Genomic DNA, 20,425 nt, shown 5'->3' on the forward strand with positions numbered 1-20,425 from the left:
ATTAAAAACTGACCCGAATCATGTTCTCCTGGGTCTCAGCTAGCCCCAGTAGTAGAGACCAAGTAGATTTTCCGATGCTGAGGGATGCTATACACTTAATTCTAATATGTAGTGCCAACTGTGTTGTTTATGCTGCATAAACTTACCAGCGTGACCTTATGTGTGGATTTTCCCAATAAATTGCATTAGAGGCAGAAAAGCTGTAGGTAAAAAACAAATATGCACTTTTAGGGCAAGTTCACACCACTAGGCGTTTTTTCAGCATGTTTTCCTTGCTTTTTTTAAAGTTTTTTTTTCATGCTTTTATTGTGCGTTTTTGATGCGGTTATGGCATGCTAGATTTCTCTCTTGTGAGAGAGCTATAGCCTCATAAAGTGACAGTGGTCAGAATAGTAAAAATTGGCTTGGTCACTAAGGGGTTAAAAGCCGCTTCTCCCCGCTTGCTGCCAGTGACTGGTTAGTCTCGCCCTATGCACACCTTCAGGGATAGACCTGTCACTCCAGGGTAGTGGGCAGGAGAAGTGCCATTTTGTCAACTCTCGTGCTCCCCACTAGTCTGACGCTCCTGAAGAAGGTAGATAGTTCAGTGCTCTGGTTCGGCTGCCACTGTATGACTACAGTTCTGCAAATCATTTTGCATAATTCTTTGACTTTTTTTGTTTAATGTTTGCATATTTGTCGTACTGACCATACAACTATTGCATATTTATTGGCCAATATATTTAGTTAAAGGCAGTGTATTTTGTGCATGGAACAATCTTGTGTTTGACCAAAGCTTCTTGTAGTTCTCCACTGTCTGGTTAGGTAGTAGGCCATCACTCATACCTCCTCCGTAACACACTTGTAGTAATGATATGTACTGTGAATTCTTTAGTTATGCCCTGGTGTATGTAATTTGCCATAGTTTGTCTCTTCCTGGGTAGTGGAGCGCTTTGTTAGAGCCTTTTCTAAGAAACCATTTTTCTGTTATCTAATTAAACTGTTAGGGACAACAGCATTCATCATGTGAATAAAGCCAGTGAGAACGGCTTTTGGAAAGGAAGGTAAATGAGCTGAGCAGACCCCCGCAGAAGCCCCTTACCACACTTTGTACTGGATTCTTTGCTCATAGCTTTCATGTGCGAGGCTGATGATTGTACCTCATGGGGCCTCCTATACATCTCACAAATGAGGAAATCGGCACTTTCATTTTCTCTTTTCTATCTCCCCTAATTCTCTGTGGGATACCATTAATAACTTTCCGGCATTACTGGCTCTGGACGTCTTTCGTTCGTTCATGGCTTCTTATCTAAAACGCAGAAAAAGAGAAATAATATTAAATTAGTGTCCTGGGGATGGATCCAAACTAACAGATATTGAACTGTAATATGTTTTGATTAAATACAGTGACGTTCATGAGACAGAAATGTTAGATATATTGGTGCACGCGATTATGAAGATTCCCGGAAACTTCCCCGCTGACACAGGTTGTCTGCTTCTCCATACACAAAATAATGGCTGCGGTTAATCCAGGCCTACATTGTGTTAGTTAAAGCCATGTCACAATGTGAGGCCTGTTTCACCCCACGTTTTTTGTCATTTTTAGCAGCCTCGGGTTTTTATATTGTAAGCAAATCATCTGTTGTAAATCAGATGCATTTCAAAGGGATTGTCCGGCCTTAGGCTACAAGTCTGCAGTCACTTCATGTTACTACAGACTTGTGAATCCTCACATTGCTCACACTGCACGATTTGAGGATTCTCCGGCGGTGGGCGCGAGGCCCCAACTTTGTGATATGCTACTAATGGTCACATGCCAACTAGATATGCGCGGTCTCTCTCAATTCATGTGTATTGAGTGAGGCCAGATACAGTCTAGTCGGAATGTGGCCACAAGTATGTAAATCCCATAGTTGTGGTCACATGACCGCCTGCTCCTGGTGCCAAAGAATAATCCCAGCAGGCAGAACGCGCAATGTGAGGATTCAGAAGTCTGCAGTCACAAGGAGTGACTGCAGACTAGTAGCCTAAGGCCAGACAACCCCTTTAAACAAAGTATATCCATATTTTTAACACTTATTATTATTATTATTATTATTTATTTTTTTTTTTTTATATATATAGGAAGAGAAAGCAAAACATTGCGTTTCTTTCATCCTGTAAAATAAAAAATGAACATGTGCACAAATGGATGTCCATTTAACATGCCTAGAAAACAGTAGGAAAATAAAGTAAATACAGGTTATCTATTTTAGTATGTTTTTTATGGTACGGATGTATACTACAAAAACGTGGTGTGAAAGAGGTCTAACAGGCCACATACTTTGTGGTGTACTTGTGTTTATCCTAAAGCATATTCAAACGGATACAATTTTAGTTTCATCTTAATATATACTTACCTTGTAATGTCTTCACATCCTGTTCCGTCCAGATGTGTCCGGATCCCAGAATTCCAAGCGGCGGGAGGTTCAGCAACCTCCATATTAGGACACCCAAGTGATGAGTGTCTCAATATGGAAACTGCTGGTGGTACCAGCCTCTTGCGCAGTACCACCAGCAGAACACCGTCGTATCACACACAAACATTTTATATGTTTTTGCTATAGGCCCAAAAACAGTCCTGGATAAGGTCTTTAATTTTTAGTATGCAGTGAATAACTCCTCTTTAGATAAACCAGAAACCACTTTGTTTTATTCAGTCCTCACCACTATACTATGAATATTAGTTGGATATTGCCTGGTCGGCTACACATTTGCTTTAGTAATTAACGTTTTGCCCTTGTAAATTGCCAGGAGAGGATAGTCATGTGGTGGTGGCTGGAGTATTCCGGGGACGGCCATACTCTGGGCTGATTTCTTTGATTTGACCTAGGCTTGAAGAGAATTCTGTGTTAGAAGTGAAGAGGCATAAGAGTGAAGCTGAGGAGCTGAGGGGTCGCCTCTCCGAGAAGGAAAAGGAACTAAATTATCTTAATGCTGAGCTTGAAGTGCAGAAAGAGGCAAACACCAGAGCTCCTACTGCAACTATGAAAAATCTGGTGGAACGACTGAAAGGCCAAGTATCCCACAAGGAAAAGCAGCAAAAGGTATTTTGTTTAATACTTGTTATATCAAAAAGATAAATTCTTTAATGGGAACATGTTTCTTAAGTGTATACTGAATAAACCCTGTGCACATCAAGGATGAGATGTTCTGCATTGCTGAATAGTCAGATCCTTCATGTACATGTATGTCGGATAGCTATGTACAGGTGAAAAAAAAGGTCATGTAATTCTTGGGACAAATCCTATTGATTGAACCCACTGCCTTAGAAAACTATCTCAAAATAAGTGTAGTGTATCCTATCGTCAGGATAGCTCATCGTTCTCAAACCATTGGGGTCCATTCCTTCATCCCAACAATCGGCATCAATCAGTTGTAGTGAGTGTAACTGGTGTTCACACCCTGAACAGCACATCTCCGTACATTGTGTAGCGGCCATTCTAGGGTACTGCTGTTCAGCTCCTAGTAACGTGAATATTAGCCGAGTTGCAGTCCTCTGGATGGGCAGGGTACGGAGCTGTGCTGTTCTGGCTCCATACACTCCTTATACTTGGCCTCAAATAGAGCTGAGAACAGCTGATTAGCGGGTTTGCTATCAGTATCAGTCTAGACAATCACTTTGAACGGAGGCCAATCATATAAAGGGGTGGTGCTACCATAAAAGATACATTTAAGTTAGCAGAAAATGTGTAAATAAATGTTTTTGCAATTTAAAATTATTAAAATCCCTAGTTAGACCGCACATGGAGTACTGTGTCCAGTTTTGGGCACCGGTGTTCAGAAAGGATATAATGGAACTAGAGAGAGTACAAAGGAGGGCAACAAAGTTAATAAAGGGGATGGGAGAACTACAATACCCAGATAGATTAGCGAAATTAGGATTATTTAGTCTAGAAAAAAGACGACTGAGGGGCGATCTAATAACCATGTATAAGTATATAAGGGGACAATGCAAATATCTCGCTGAGGATCTGTTTATACCAAGGAAGGTGACGGGCACAAGGGGGCATTCTTTGCGTCTGGAGGAGAGAAGGTTTTTCCACCAACATAGAAGAGGATTCTTTACTGTTAGGGCAGTGAGAATCTGGAATTGCTTGCCTGAGGAGGTGGTGATGGCGAACTCAGTCGAGGGGTTCAAGAGAGGCCTGGATGTCTTCCTGGAGCAGAACAATATTGTATCATACAATTATTAGGTTCTGTAGAAGGACGTAGATCTGGGGATTTATTATAATGGCACATAGGCTGAACTGGATGGACAAATGTCTTTTTTCGGCCTTACTAACTATGTTACTATGTTAAAGATGATGCTATGTTCAAAAAATAGGAAACTTTCATCTTCTGAAATGGTCCCCCTAGCGTTATTCCGTCTGCGAGCTTTATCCGTCCATCTCAATGGCCGATCAGCTAGCCGCGCTTGTGCAATTCGGCAAAATATGTGAGAAGCTCCCTGCGCTCACAGAATGCTGGGACGTGTGTGCAATGATTGCAGACAGACGCTCCCAATACTCACACAGGTCTGACAGTGCACGCAGGATGCAGAATGCTGGGACATGTGTGTGTAGTGATGGCAGACAGACGCTCCTTGTACTCACACAGGTCTGACAGTGCACGCAGGATGCAGAATGCTGGGACGTGTGTGTAGTGATGGCAGACAGACGCTCCTTGTACTCACACGGCTCTGACAGTGCACGCAGGATGCAGAATGCTGGGACGTGTGTGTGTAGTGATGGCAGAAAGACACTCCTTGTACTCACACAGGTCTGACAGTGCACGCAGGATGCAGAATGCTGGGACGTGTGTGTAATGATGGCAGACAGATGCTCCCAGTACTCACACAGGTCTGACAGTGCACGCAGGATGCAGAATGCTGGGACGTTTGTGCAGTGATTGCAGACAGATGCTCCTTGTACTCACACAGCTCTGACAGTGCACGCAGGATGCAGAATGCTGGGACGTGTGTGCAGTGATGGCAGACAGACGCTCCCCGCGCTCACACAGCTCTGACAGTGCACGCAGGATGCAGAATGCTGGGACGTGTGTGCAGTGATGGCAGACAGACGCTCCCCACGCTCTCACAGCTCTGACAGTGCACGCAGGATGCAGAATGCTGGGACGTGTGTGCAGTGATTGCAGACAGACGCTCCCCGCGCTCACACAGCTCTGACAGTGCACGCAGGATGCAGAATGCTGGGACGTGTGTGCAGTGATGGCAGACAGACGCTCCCCACGCTCACACAGCTCTGACAGTGCACGCAGGATGCAGAATGCTGGGGCGTGTGTGCAGTGATTGCAGACAGACGCTCCTTGTACTCACACAGCTCTGACAGTGCACGCAGGATGCAGAATGCTGGGACGTGTGTGCAGTGATGGCAGACAGATGCTCCCAGTACTCACACAGGTCTGACGGTGCACGCAGGATGCAGAATGCTGGGACGTGTGTGTAGTGATGGCAGACAGACGCTCCCCGCGCTCACACAGCTCTGACAGTGCACGCAGGATGCAGAATGCTGGGACGTGTGTGCAGTGATTTCAGACAGACGCTCCTTGTACTCACACAGCTCTGACAGTGCACGCAGGATGCAGAATGCTGGGACGTGTGTGCAGTGATGGCAGACAGATGCTCCCAGTACTCACACAGGTCTGACAGTGCACGCAGGATGCAGAATGCTGGGACGTGTGTGCAGTGATTGCAGACAGACGCTCCTTGTACTCACACAGCTCTGACAGTGCACGCAGGATGCAGAATGCTGGGATGTGTGTGCAGTGATTGCAGAAAGACACTCCTTGTACTCACACAGCTCTGACAGTGCACGCAGGATGCAGAATGCTGGGACGTGTGTGCAGTGATGGCAAACAGACGCTCCCCGCGCTCACACAGCTCTGACAGTGCACGCAGGATGCAGAATGCTGGGACGTGTGTGTAGTGATGGCAGACAGACGCTCCCCGCGCTCACACAGCTCTGACAGTGCACGCAGGATGCAGAATGCTGGGATGTGTGTGCAGTGATTGCAGAAAGACACTCCTTGTACTCACACAGCTCTGACAGTGCACGCAGGATGCAGAATGCTGGGACGTGTGTGCAGTGATGGCAGACAGACGCTCCCCACGCTCACACAGCTCTGACAGTGCACGCAGGATGCAGAATGCTGGGACGTGTGTGCAGTGATGGCAGACAGACGCTCCCCGCGCTCACACAGCTCTGACAGTGCACGCAGGATGCAGAATGCTGGGACGTGTGTGCAGTGATGGCAGACAGACGCTCCCCACGCTCTCACAGCTCTGACAGTGCACGCAGGATGCAGAATGCTGGGACGTGTGTGCAGTGATTGCAGACAGACGCTCCCCGCGCTCACACAGCTCTGACAGTGCACGCAGGATGCAGAATGCTGGGACGTGTGTGCAGTGATTGCAGACAGACGCTCCCCGCGCTCACACAGCTCTGACAGTGCACGCAGGATGCAGAATGCTGGGACGTGTGTGCAGTGATGACAGACAGACGCTCCCCACGCTCACACAGCTCTGACAGTGCACGCAGGATGCAGAATGCTGGGACGTGTGTGCAGTGATTGCAGACAGACGCTCCTTGTACTCACACAGCTCTGACAGTGCACGCAGGATGCAGAATGCTGGGACGTGTGTGCAGTGATGGCAGACAGATGCTCCCAGTACTCACACAGCTCTGACAGTGCACGCAGGATGCAGAATGCTGGGACGTGTGTGCAGTGATGGCAGACAGACGCTCCCCACGCTCTCACAGCTCTGACAGTGCACGCAGGATGCAGAATGCTGGGACGTGTGTGCAGTGATTGCAGACAGACGCTCCCCGCGCTCACACAGCTCTGACAGTGCACGCAGGATGCAGAATGCTGGGACGTGTGTGCAGTGATGGCAGACAGACGCTCCCCACGCTCACACAGCTCTGACAGTGCACGCAGGATGCAGAATGCTGGGACGTGTGTGCAGTGATTGCAGACAGACGCTCCTTGTACTCACACAGCTCTGACAGTGCACGCAGGATGCAGAATGCTGGGACGTGTGTGCAGTGATGGCAGACAGATGCTCCCAGTACTCACACAGGTCTGACAGTGCACGCAGGATGCAGAATGCTGGGACGTGTGTGCAGTGATGGCAGACAGACGCTCCCCGCGCTCACACAGCTCTGACAGCTGGGTGAGATCATTCAGCATTCTGTGAGCACAGGTAGCGTCTCACATACATTCTGCTGGAGGTGGAGGATTTTTTATTTGATGACGGGAACCGCACATGCGCGGCCAGCTGATTGGCCACTGGGATAGTCAGATACAGCTCTCAGACAGAATAGTGCCAGGGGCCCCATTTCAGAAGATGAAAGGTTCCGATCTTTTGAACAGAGCATAATTTTTAATAACTGTAGATTGCAAAAACATTTACATACACATTTCCTGCTAAATTAAATGTATCCTTTATGGTGACACAACCCCTTTGAATACACTTTAGCGCCTGCTTGGTTTCCATTTGTCTCCCCCTTCTCTGCCTCTGTGAAGCCAGAGCTGTCAATCAAAGAAGAGGTGGTGATGTAGATAAAGGGAAAATAAAGAGGTGGGAAGGTGTATTTAAATGATTGGCCCCACCGTGAAGCCCCGAGCAGCGAGACTTTGCCAGCACAGAATTTTAAGGGGGCTTTTCGACCTAATCTGAGAACAGGATAATGTAGAGATAAAGACCCTGATCCCAGCGATGTGTCGCTGACTGGGCTGCTTAGTGTAGTTTTCATATAATCGCGATTTTATCAACATTAGGACTAGTAAACCTACTTCCATGGAGTCCTCCATATTCATGAGCTCTGTATAACCATGCCCCCATCACTGATTGACCTCTTTCTGCCCATGCACAGTGTACACAGAAAGCTGCCAATCGGGTGTTGACGAGGTTTTATATAGCTCTGCAATCCGAGATCTGGTAGATCTGCAACAGATAAAACTGTGATTTTATCAAAACTGCAGCAAGCAACACAGTAATTGACACATCACTGGAAACCGGTTATCTGCCCCTACATCATGCTGCCCTCAGATGTGGTAGCAAAAACCTGGTGACAGATTCCCTTTTAGGCTATGTGCGCACGTTGCGGATTTGCTTGTGTAAAATTCTGCGCAGTTTCTGCCTCTCTTGGCAGATTTTCATGAGGATTTTCATGAGGATTTTCATGAGGATTTTCATGCGGATTTTCATACTTTTTGGTAAATCCATAGAGCTAAATAAAGATATATTATTAAAAAAAAAAAAAAAAAAGAAATTGTGATGTCATTTTTTTGTTCAACCTCTTCAGCCAGATACCCTCATTTATATTTAATAGAGACACATACACCAGCCTATGTAGGAGCATTAACTCAATTAACCTACATATGCTGTAACAAAAAAGCAACTGTCAGAAATATGCATGAAATGCAATATCTGTTAATTTTTCATAGAATTTAAAAAAATAATTGCGTGGGCTCCCGCATAATTTTAATAACCAACAGAGTGAAAGCCGACGGCTGAGGGCAAATATTAATATTCTTGGAAGGAGCCAATAGCCATAAAGGTTCCCCGGCTATTAATATCAGCTCACAGCTGTTTGCTTAGCCTTTACTGGCTAGTTCACAGGGGAACCCCAGAAAATAAATTTACATGGGGATTCCCCCTATAAAATCGAACCAGCAAAGGCTAGGCAGACAGCTGTGGGCTGATATTAATAGCTTGGGAAGGGGCCATGGATATTGGCACCCCCGCTGGCTAAAAAAATCAGTTCTCAGCCGTCCCAGAAATGGCGCATCTTTATAGATACACCAATTCTGGCACTCAGCCTTGCTCTTCCCACTTGCCCTGTACCTGTGGCAAGTGGGGTTCATATTTGTGGGGTTGATGTCACCTTTGTATTGTCAGGTGACATCAAGCCCACAGGTTAGTAATGGAGAGGTGTCTATAAGACGTCTATCCATTACTAACCCCATAGTTACATGGTAAATAAAGACACGGCCAGAATATAGTCCTTTAATTGAAATAATCACACAGACTCCTTTATTGAATCTTAAATTACCATAGTTACTGAATGCCTAATCCCCGACGCCCTAGTTTCCTGCAACAAAAATAAAATAATAAACCAACATATAATACTCCCTGTCTGACGTAGTCCATTACCGAGTGTCCCATGATTATCTCACATGTAGAGAAATTAGACGTGAGCACTATTCTTAAAGGGTGCATAGGTAGGTTCCCACACCGTGCGTACTAGATACAAAAGAACCTGACAGGTTCTTTTGTATCTATCTCACATGTAGAACATGTCACATCAGTTGAGACCGCTCTACCCAGCCTCTGGCGATACACTGACAGGAGATAATCGCTCCCGCAGTGTATCACTGAGAGTTCACCGGAGTTCATCAGCTCCGGTGCTGTCACTTACGGCACCACTGCTTGAGAATTTTCTCACGCTGCGGTGCCGCAAGTGAGAGCATCGGAGCTGATCAGCTGATGAACTCTGGTGAACTCTCGCGGCGAGTGATCTTCTCTACCGGAGGCCTGGTAAAGCGGTCACATTTCCCGATGTGACTGTTCTACACGTGAGATCACAGTGGGACACTCATTATTCAATGGACTGCGGCGGAAGGTAAGTATATGTTGGTTTATTATTTTTATTGCTTGAAGGAGACGAGGGCGTTGGGGATTAGTTGTTTTGTGAGTATGTATTGTGTATGTAAATGTTTTTTTTTGTTTGTTTGTTTTTTTACAATTGAACACAGGCGCCATCATCGGCTCATGGTGTCACTGTTATATGTGACAGCAGACATAGCCAGATGAGAGTAGTAGTCCCATCAGATGACGCCTGGGTATACACACACACACACACACACACACACACACACACACACACACACACACACACACACACACACGCAGACAGATACATACATACCCGAAGACACACACACACCCACAGACGCAGACAGATGCACACACAGACAACCGCAGACAGACACACATACACCGCAGACAGATGCACACACACCCGTAGACAGACACGCAGACACACACCCGCAGACAGACATGCACGTATTCTCCGCCCACACACACATTCTGCGCCCACACACTCTACTTGGCAGTGTTTACACTAGTCCTATGGGTAGGGTACCATTACAAACAACATAGCAGTGATTATACTAGTCCTGTGGGTAGGGTAGCAGCACAAACAGCATGGCAGTGATTATACTAGTCCTATGGGTAGGGTAGCAACACAAACAACATGGCAGTGATTATACTAATCCTATGGGTAGGGTAGCATCACAAACAACATGGCAGTGTTTACACTAGTCCTATGGGTAGGGTACCATTACAAACAACATAGCAGTGATTATACTAGTCCTATGGGTAGGGTAGCATCACAAACAACATGGCAGTGTTTACACTAGTCCTATGGGTAGGGTAACATCACAAGCAACATAGCAGTGATTATACTAGTCCTATGGGTAGGGTAACATCACAAGCAACATGGCAGTGATTATACTAGTGCTGTGGGTAGGGTAGCAACACAAACAACATGGCAGTGATTATACTAGTCCTATGGGTAGGGTAGCAACACAAACAACATGGCAGTGATTATACTAGTCCTATGGGTAGGGTAACATCACAAGCAACATGGCAGTGATTATACTAGTGCTGTGGGTAGGGTAGTAACACAAACAACATGGCAGTGATTATACTAGTCCTATGGGTAGGGTAGCAACACAAACAACATGGCAGTGATTATACTAGTCCTATGGGTAGGGTAGCAACACAAACAACATGGCAGTGATTATACTAGTCCTATGGGTAGGGTAGCATCACAAACAACATGGCAGTGATTATACTAGTCCTATGGGTAGGGTAGCAACACAAACAACATGGCAGTGATTATACTAGTCCTATGGGTAGGGTAGCATCACAATCAACATGGCAGTGATTATACTAGTCCTATGGGTAGGGTAGCATCACAAACAACATGGCAATGATTATACTAGTCCTATAGGTAGGGTAGCATCACAAACAACATGGCAGTGATTATACTAGTCCTATGGGTAGGGTAGCATCACAAACAACATGACAGTAATTATACTAGTCCTATGGGTAGGGTAGCATCACAAACAACATGGCAGTGATTATACTAGTCCTATGGGTAGGACAGCATCACAAACAACATGGCAGTGATTATACTAATCCTATGGGTAGGGTAGCAACACAAGCAACATGGCAGTGATTATACTAGTCCTATGGGTAGGGTAGCATCACAAACAACATGGCAGTGATTATACTAGTCCTATGGGTAGGACAGCATCACAAACAACATGGCAGTGATTATACTAATCCTATGGGTAGGGTAGCATCACAAACAACATGGCAGTGATTATACTAGTCCTATGGGTAGGACAGCATCACAAACAACATGGCAGTGATTATACTAATCCTATGGGTAGGGTAGCAACACAAGCAACATGGCAGTGATTATACTAGTCCTATGGGTAGGGTAGCATCACAAACAACATAGCAGTGATTATACTAGTCCTATGGGTAGGACAGCATCACAAACAACATGGCAGTGATTATACTAGTCCTATGGGTAGGGTAGCAACACAAACAACATGGCAGTGATTATACTAGTCCTATGGGTAGGGTAGCATCACAAACAACATGGCAGTGATTATACTAGTCCTATGGGTAGGACAGCATCACAAACAACATGGCAGTGATTATACTAGTCCCATGGGTAGGGTAGCATCACTACCAACATGGCAGTGATTATACTAGTCCTATGGGTAGGACAGCATCACAAACAACATGGCAGTGATTATACTAGTCCTATGGGTAGGGTAGCATCACAAACAACATGGCAGTGATTATACTAGTCCTATGGGTAGGGTAGCATCACTACCAACATGGCAGTGATTATACTAGTCCTATGGGTAGGGTAGCATCACAAACAACATGGCAGTGATTATACTAGTCCTATGGGTAGGGTAGCATCACTACCAACATGGCAGTGATTATACTAGTCCTATGGGTAGGGTAGCATCACAAACAACATGGCAGTGATTATACTAGATGTATGTGTATGGTAGCATCACAGACCCATGCATGTATTCAGTCCAGATACCCTTTTTGTGTTGCATGTGAAATGAAGAAAGCTTGCTCTGTTTTGCATATATCTTTTTGTGCATTACTTATACATACAGCCAATGTTTCTTCGTTAACCATGGAATCTCTCTAGAAGCAGAAGAATATTTTTTAAATGCTCCACATTGTATTTTCTCAGGCTTTAAGTAAAGCTCTGCTAGCTCTAAGGGCAGAAATGACCGCTCATGCCGAACAGCAGATTATTTCCGCAGCAGCACAAAAGGAGGAGAACTTAAACATTCAGCAAATTGTCGATAGACAGACCAAAGATTTAAAGGTGAGAATGTGACATTTTATGTCAGGGTTTTTTCTCATATCTGAGTAGCGTTGCAATATATATTACAAAATTCTGTTTTGTGTGTGTGTGTGTGTGTGTGTGTGTGTGTGTGTGTGTGTGTGTGTGTGTATACACTCCTCAACCTTGAAATTGCTACACCAAAAATGAAAATTATGGAAATTTCAGAATCAATAGTTAATTGTTAATGATATGCAAATGATTACTAATGGATACTTATTTTTCTAAACCTCTCTATTTCTTCATATCAAGTATGAGTGCAGAAATACTTACACGTACTCGCCTTGGCATGCTATCACTGAGGTCATTAATGGTTGTCTGAGCAAGGTTCTGCCACACAATTCGCTTGGTCACACAAAATCATCAAGATCCACTGCTGGTGGCTCACTTTGAAATAGCCAACCAATGATGTCTCAGATATTCTTGATGGAAGAAAAGTCTGGAGACGCTCTAGGTCAGGATAGCACATTCAGGACATGATAGCATGTTTACACCATGCAGGCTTCTTACAGTAGCACAAGAAACATGTAGCCTGGTGTTGTTGAGTTGAAAAATGCCTCCTGGGAAACTGTGGAGAAATGGTTGTACTGCTGATTCAACATCCAAATCAGTGTAACACCGAGCTGTTAGTGTACCTGGAATGAAGGCTAGAGGGTTCTGACTACTGTACATTATGCCACCGCACACCATAATCCTGGGAGTAGGACCAATGTGACGTTTCCTCATGAAGGCATCTTCATGGCGTTGCCAATGTGATCTCCAGCTACTCTGCATTCAAGACAAAAGCAGTAATCATCACTGAAGAAGATAGACTTCCATTCCAGTCTCCATTGCCCTATTCCAGCCTCCAATCTCAATCTGGAAACCACATGCAAAATCCCATGAAAAAGCCTTCACTGCTCCTATTCAATGGATGATGGTGTGGGGTAGCATAATGTCCGGAGCTGGACTCCTCAAGTTTTCATTCCAGGTACGCTTAGTTTGGTGTTACATTGTTAAGGTTGCAGAACCAGTGTTTTCGTCATTTCTCCTAAGTGTCCCAGGAGGTGGTTTTCAACATAACAATGCTAGGCCATATGTTGCTCACAGTGAACAGCCTGCATGGTCTAAATGTGCTAGCATGGCTGCAACGTCTCCGCACTTGTCTACTATTGAGCACATCTGCAACATCTTTGGTCAATAATTGCAAAGAGAGCTGCCAGCAGCGGATCTTGATTTGTGTGCCTAAATGAATCCAGCTTGGCAGCACCCAAGGCATGTAAGTGAATGTCTTTTTGCGTGTGCCTCTTATTCTCAGTACTGAATAAATTGACGTGTTTGGAAAATTCTGTTTCCATTTTTTCATCATATGCATATCATTAACATGTCTATTCATTCTGTGATTTCCATAATTCCATGCTTTTCCTTCTTAAAGGGAACCTGTCACCCCCAAAATCAAAATCGAAGGTGAGCTAAGCCCACCGGCATCAGGGGCTTATCTACAGCATTCTGGAATGCCATAGATAAGCCCTCGATGTATCCTGAAAGATGAGAAAAAGAGGTTAGATTATACTCACCTGGGCGGGTGGTCCCGGTCCGGTTCTGGTCTGATGGGTGCTGCGGTCCAGGGCCTCCCATCTTCTTACAATGATGTCCTCTTCTTGTCTTCTTGCTGCGGCTCCGGCGCAGGCGTACTTTGTCTGCCCTGTTGAAGGCAGAGCAAAGTACTGCAGTGCGCAGGCGCCGGGAAAGGTCAGAGAGGCCCAGCGCCTGCGCACGACAGTACTCTGCTCTACCCTCAACAGCTCAACAGGGCAAACAAAGTACGCCTGTGCCGGAGCCGCAGCATGAAGACAAGAAGAGGATATCACCGTAAGAAGATAGGAGGCCCCACACCGGACCGCGACGCCCATCGGATCGGACCGCCCGCCCACCCAGGTGAGTATAATCTAACCTCTTTTTCTTCTCTTTCAGGATACATCGGGGGCTTATCTACAGCATTACAGAATGCTGTAGATAAGCCCCTGATGACGGTGAGCTTTTATGTATGTGTGTGTGTGTGTGTGTGTGTGTGTGTGTGTGTGTGTGTGTGTGTGTGTGTGTGTGTGTGTGTGTGTGTGTATGTATTTGTGTATGTCTGCGTATTTATGTATTTGTGTGTACAGTATGTGTATGTATTTATGTGTCTGTATTTGTGTGTGTGTACAGTATGTGTATGTATTTGTGTATGTCTGCATATTTATGTATGTATTTGTGTACAGTATGTGTGTACAGTATGTATATGTATTTGTGTATGTCTGTGTATTTGTGTGTTCACAGTATGTGTATGTATTTTATGTATGTGCATTTATTTATGTATGTATATGTGTACAATATGTATGTATGTGTATTTATGTACAGATTTATGTATGGGTATGTATGTGTGTACAGTATTTGTATATGTATGTGTATTTATGTATGTGTGCCTGTATTTATGTCATGCAATACCTGTGCAAGCCTGCAGATGGCACTGTTATAGTAATTCTAACACTACAGCCTAGCTGCCAGATCCAGTGTTGTAATCAGACATTGGTGCACAGTTGTGTTAGTGTGTAGCGGTGTCTGCTGTATACAATGCCGTTATGTGTAGTGGCGTATATTTATCTGGAAACATTTAAAGCAAGTAGATCCAATTCTCCACTGCACAACTGCTTGTGGCTCTGTAGCTGGAGGATTGAGAGGGGAGATAGTTTGTTTTCTGTCTGTCATAGAGTCCCATATCAGGAAGGGTAAGAAACGAGTCCGTCCGCCATTGATCCTGCTCATGTGTTTCCATATAAATGTACAGTCCCAAGCGCTGGATTATTATTCTCTCTAACAAATTGTGTATTCATGGCACAAATCCTTTTTGGCATTGGCAGCTTAGGCACTTATGTCATAAAGCGACGTTGCATTTTTCCATGCTTTTGCTATCTGACATTGTATTGATCGCGGAGTCAATAAGGCAGACTGAGGTGAGTTAACACTGAAAACATTGCCGTAACCCCTGTTGTCTGGCTTGTTTTATTGATATTCCTTCCGTGGGTACTAGAGCTAAATAATTCATTTGAAGCAAATTCTCTCATTAAGCGTCTACTTGCAAATGACGTCCCCTGGTGCTCGGGTTGGTTGCAGATGCAAATTGTTACATTATCCTTTCTTAACTTAAAAGCTGATTACAGAGTTTTAATCCAGAGCCTAATTCATTAGTGGTATTTTAAGTAGGCAAATTTAATTGTGAAGAAACATGATATTATCGTTACAGGCGCGAAACGAAGATTTACATGAGCAGCTACTAAAGCTTAAAGAGACCCTGAGAAGTAGCAAGGCGAGGGAGAACAGCCTGACGGAGGACCTTGGAAACCTGAGCCAGGAGATGCGAGGAAAGCAGAAAATCCTTAATAAGCTTCACAAGGAGAAAGAGGAAGCCGATAAGGAGAATGAGGAGATGAAGAAAAGGCTGAAGCGGCTCGTGAGCAGTGCCCAGGTAAGAGGGATACGGCTGGCCTTCAGGAAAATGGGGCATACTGTCCTCACATGAAGAGGGATACAGACTGCTGACAATGTCTGCCAAATGTTACATCGCTTCATCACTTTATTCGCTCAGGTATCATAAGCCTGGACAACCCCTTAAAGGAAACCTGTCACCAGGTTTGGCCAATACAAGTTACGGCCACCGCCTTTCAGGGCTTATATAAAGCTGTATATCTGCCCCCAACCCGACCTGTAAGAGAAGAAAAATAACTTTCATTATACTCACCTGCGGGGCGGTCCGGTCCGAGGGGCGTCGCTGGTCTTCTTACGGTCCCCGTCCTCCTGCTTACTTCATGTGGATGACACGTCCCTCCATCATCCACACAGTCTACTCGCTCCTGCACAGGCGTAATTCTCTGCCCTGTTGAGGGCAGAGCAAAGTCCTGCAGTGCGCAGGCACCGGGAAAGGTCAGAGGCCCGGCGCACACATACACTCACACTCACACACATACACTCACACACATGCACTCACACACACGCACTCACACACACACACACATATATACACTCACACATACACACACATATATACACTCACATATACACACACATACACACACATATACACACACACACATATACATACACACACACACATATACACACACATACACTCACATACACACACACATATACATACACACACACACATGCACACACACATATATACACACACACACACACACACATATATACACACACATATACACATACACACACATATACATACACACACACATGCACACACACATATATACACACATACCCTCACACACACACACATATATACACACACATATACACATACACACACACATATATATATATATACTGTACACACACATATATATATACACACATATACACACACACACACACACACACATATATATATATACTGTACACACACATATATACATACACACACGTATACATACTGTAAGAATCATGTCGGTCTGGTAGTCGGGGGCAGGTATATCTCACCCAGGTATTTGTCCTATGTGAATTAGGCCGCTCAGTATCTTCAGGATAATGATGGGTTAATGAGTGCGGGAATAAAGGATGACCAGCTGAGGGTTTCCGGGGTCAGCCTGGGGCACACAGATTGCCTGTCTGTGTGAGACAAACGTGAGTGAGAGCTGTGCTCAAGGACTGTGTGTTGTTAGCTGGGAGGGAGAAGCCCCCCCAGTTGTTGAGATAGCAACGTATCTGTTAGTTAGTGCCGGACAGGCTAGGATTTATTTTTATGCTTTGTTTTTTCTATGTTACTTTCACGTTAATAAACCTGACCTGAAGTCAGCTTGCTAAGAAACCTGCTGTCGCCTCAGAATTCAATGCACAAACCACGTGACCTTTGACCCCAGCAAAGGCGATCCCGGAGTGTTTTGTCACATTGTGGTGGAGAACGCGGGCAATTACGTGGCACAGGCGACAGTATGGAAGACGTGGTGAAAGCCCTAGTACAGTCCACTGCCGTACAGCAGCAGGCCACTGCCGCACAGCATGAAGCTAATCGCTTGATGGCCGCACAGCTGAAGGAGTTAATGGACATGACGGTTGCAGACCGCCAGCTTCTCCAACAGGTGGCGCAGCGCCTGGTGAGCATGCCTGAGGCAGACCCGGAAACAGAGTCCAGAAGGATCCATGTGAGTCGATACTGGCAAAAGTTGACTGCAGAAGATGACGTTGAGGCATACCTGACAACGTTTGAGCGGACGGCATTGAGGGAGAAGTGGCCGAAGGCACGATGGGCCGATTTGATTGCTCCGTTTCTCTCCGGCGAGGCCCAAAAAGCTTACCATGACTTGGACCCGGAAGTCGCTCAGGACTTTGAGAAGCTGAAAGTTGAGATCCTGGCCCGGCTGGGTGTAACGACGGCTGTCCGTGCACAGAGGGTACACCAGTGGACATACCAGCAAGATAAACCGGCGCGGTCTCAGATGTTCGACCTGATCTGCTTGACAAAGAAATGGCTGCAACCCGAGGTACTGACAACACCCGAAATAATCCAGCGGATTGTCTTGGACAAGTACCTGAGAGTACTACCCCCAGCGCTGAAAAGGTGGGTAAGCCAAGGAAATCCCATGACACCGGATCAACTTGTGGAGCTGGTCGAGCGTTATTCCGTGGCAGAAGGACTTCCCGACGAAACCACTGGCACCCGGTCCGTGCCTCCTCCTCGTGGAACCGGTAAGACTGTTCCAGCGGCTACGGGTGAAGGAAAATTGCCAAAAACTGTGGGGGAGGAACACGGGACTGCTCGCACTCCGAGACCGAGAGTGTTGGACGGTGGTCTCAGTAGGGGGCCTGTTAGGTGTTTCCGCTGCAGTGAGAAGGGCCATATTTCTGCGAACTGTCCTGTTACCACTGAACCCATGCAGTGCGATGTTACAGACTCTAAGAAACGCATGTCTTTGGTTACTCGGCTAGTAAATGTGAATGCGGGTCAAAATGATATAGCGAAACACCTGTGTGAATTATCTGTGGATGGGAAAAATGTTGTGGCATTACTAGACTCTGGAAGTGTGGTGACTCTGGTGAAAGCTAGTCTGGTGACACTTCCATCTGGTTCGTCTGACAAATTTTCTGTAACATGTGTGCATGGTGACACCTGCTCGTACCTAACAGCGGTCATATCGATTTCCACTCCCTATGGGTCAGTGCAACACAAAGTGGGACACGTTCCCGCATTGTTACAGGATGTAATCCTGGGCAGGGATTTTCCCCATTTCTGGCAGTTGTGGGAGAATCAGTTGCTCCTTCACGGTAGCTGTGAGTCTTTTCCTATGCCATCTGGAGGTCCCGAACTCCTAGAGGAGGTCCCACAGGAAGACGTTGCTGGGGAGGTTATTGAAACTAACCTTCAGTTCCCCTTCTCAGTTCTGGCGGGGGAAACTGAGGAAACTCAGCGAGAGGCGGAGGCAGACAGCCATCCAGCACCCTGCCTGCCAGATTTGGGAGTCCAGTTGGATGACTTCCACAGCGAGCAAATGAAAGATCCTACCCTGACTTCGGCTAGGAAAAATGTAAAAATGATAGATGGGGTACCCGTAGAACCTGACACTAGGCTAGCGTACCCGTACATGGTTCTTGAAAATGATTTGCTCTACCAGGTAGAGAAAAAGGGAGAAGACACTGTGCAACAGTTAGTGGTACCCAAACCTTATCGGCGGAAGGTACTGGACCTGGCCCACGGACATATAATGGGGGGACATCTGGGGGTACAGAAAACCACAGAAAGGATATCGCATTGTTTTGTGTGGCCTGGAATACATAGTGATGTACGTAACTATTGTGAGTCCTGTCCAGAGTGCCAAATCTCTGCGCCTAAAACTCGGTTCTGTAGCCCTTTGGTACCCCTCCCTATCATTGGAGTCCCTTTTGAGAGAATTGGGATGGATCTGGTTGGGCCCCTTCCCCGGTCTGCACGTGGGCACCAACATATCCTCGTCATCATGGACTATGCCACTCGTTACCCAGAAGCCATCCCTTTGCGTAACACTGCTACCAAAACGATCGCCAAAGAGTTGGTACAAGTGTTTAGTCGGGTGGGAATTCCAAAACAGATACTCACCGACCAGGGGACTCCCTTTATGTCGAGGGTGATGAAGGAGCTCTGCAGACTCTTACAAATAGACCAGTTGCGTACGTCTGTCTACCACCCTCAAACAGATGGCCTGGTTGAGCGGTTCAACAAAACCTTAAAACAGATGCTCCGGAAGGCGATAGACAAAGATGGGAAGAACTGGGATTACTTGCTACCCTATTTGCTGTTTGCCATTAGGGAAGTTCCCCAGTCTTCCACAGGGTTTTCGCCTTTCGAACTGTCGTACGCCCGCCGTCCCCGGGGACTGTTGGACGTCGCAAAAGAAACCTGGGAAGGTCAAGTTACTCCCTTTAAAACGGTGATCGACCATGTAACACAAATGCAGGACCGTATTGCCGCGGTCATGCCCGTTGTTAGGGACCATATGTTACAGGCCCAGGGAGCCCAGAGGCAAAGTTATGATAGAGGTGCTAAGGTCCGTACGTTTGCATCCGGGGATAGGGTGTTGGTCCTAATCCCTACAGTGGATAGTAAATTTCTGGCGAAATGGCAGGGCCCCTTTGAGGTCAAGGAAAGAGTTGGTGAAGTGAACTATAAAGTGTACCAGCCCGGTAAGAGAAAACCAGAACAGATTTATCATGTGAATCTGATAAAACCCTGGAAAGACCGCTCTGCCCTAACGGCGGAGCTGCCTCGTCCGGTTTGCGCACCTACCGTACCGGAGGTGCAGATTGCCGAGACTCTCTCGGAACAACAAAAATCTGAGGTTAAGCAGTTTTTGTTACAGAACCGACAATTTTTCGCGGAAAAACCTGGCCGGACTAAGCTGGTGAAACATGAGATTGTTACAGAGCCTGGTGTCACAGTT

At 46.0% G+C, this 20,425-nt stretch overlaps 1 protein-coding gene across 1 annotated transcript in view; it reads left to right on the plus strand.

Moving 5' to 3' along the window:
* Positions 1-20,425, plus strand: part of CEP290 (centrosomal protein 290) — a 284,715-nt gene that overhangs the window by 188,272 nt on the left and 76,018 nt on the right. Inside the window, exons 37-39 of the mRNA XM_077265451.1 lie at positions 2,852-3,065; positions 12,324-12,461; positions 15,742-15,963. Coding sequence (XP_077121566.1) covers positions 2,852-3,065; positions 12,324-12,461; positions 15,742-15,963 — 574 coding nt within the window. The remainder of the gene's footprint in view (positions 1-2,851; positions 3,066-12,323; positions 12,462-15,741; positions 15,964-20,425) is intronic.

This window comes from Ranitomeya variabilis, chromosome 5 (genome assembly GCF_051348905.1).
Source record: "Ranitomeya variabilis isolate aRanVar5 chromosome 5, aRanVar5.hap1, whole genome shotgun sequence".
NCBI classification, from domain to species: domain Eukaryota; kingdom Metazoa; phylum Chordata; class Amphibia; order Anura; family Dendrobatidae; genus Ranitomeya; species Ranitomeya variabilis.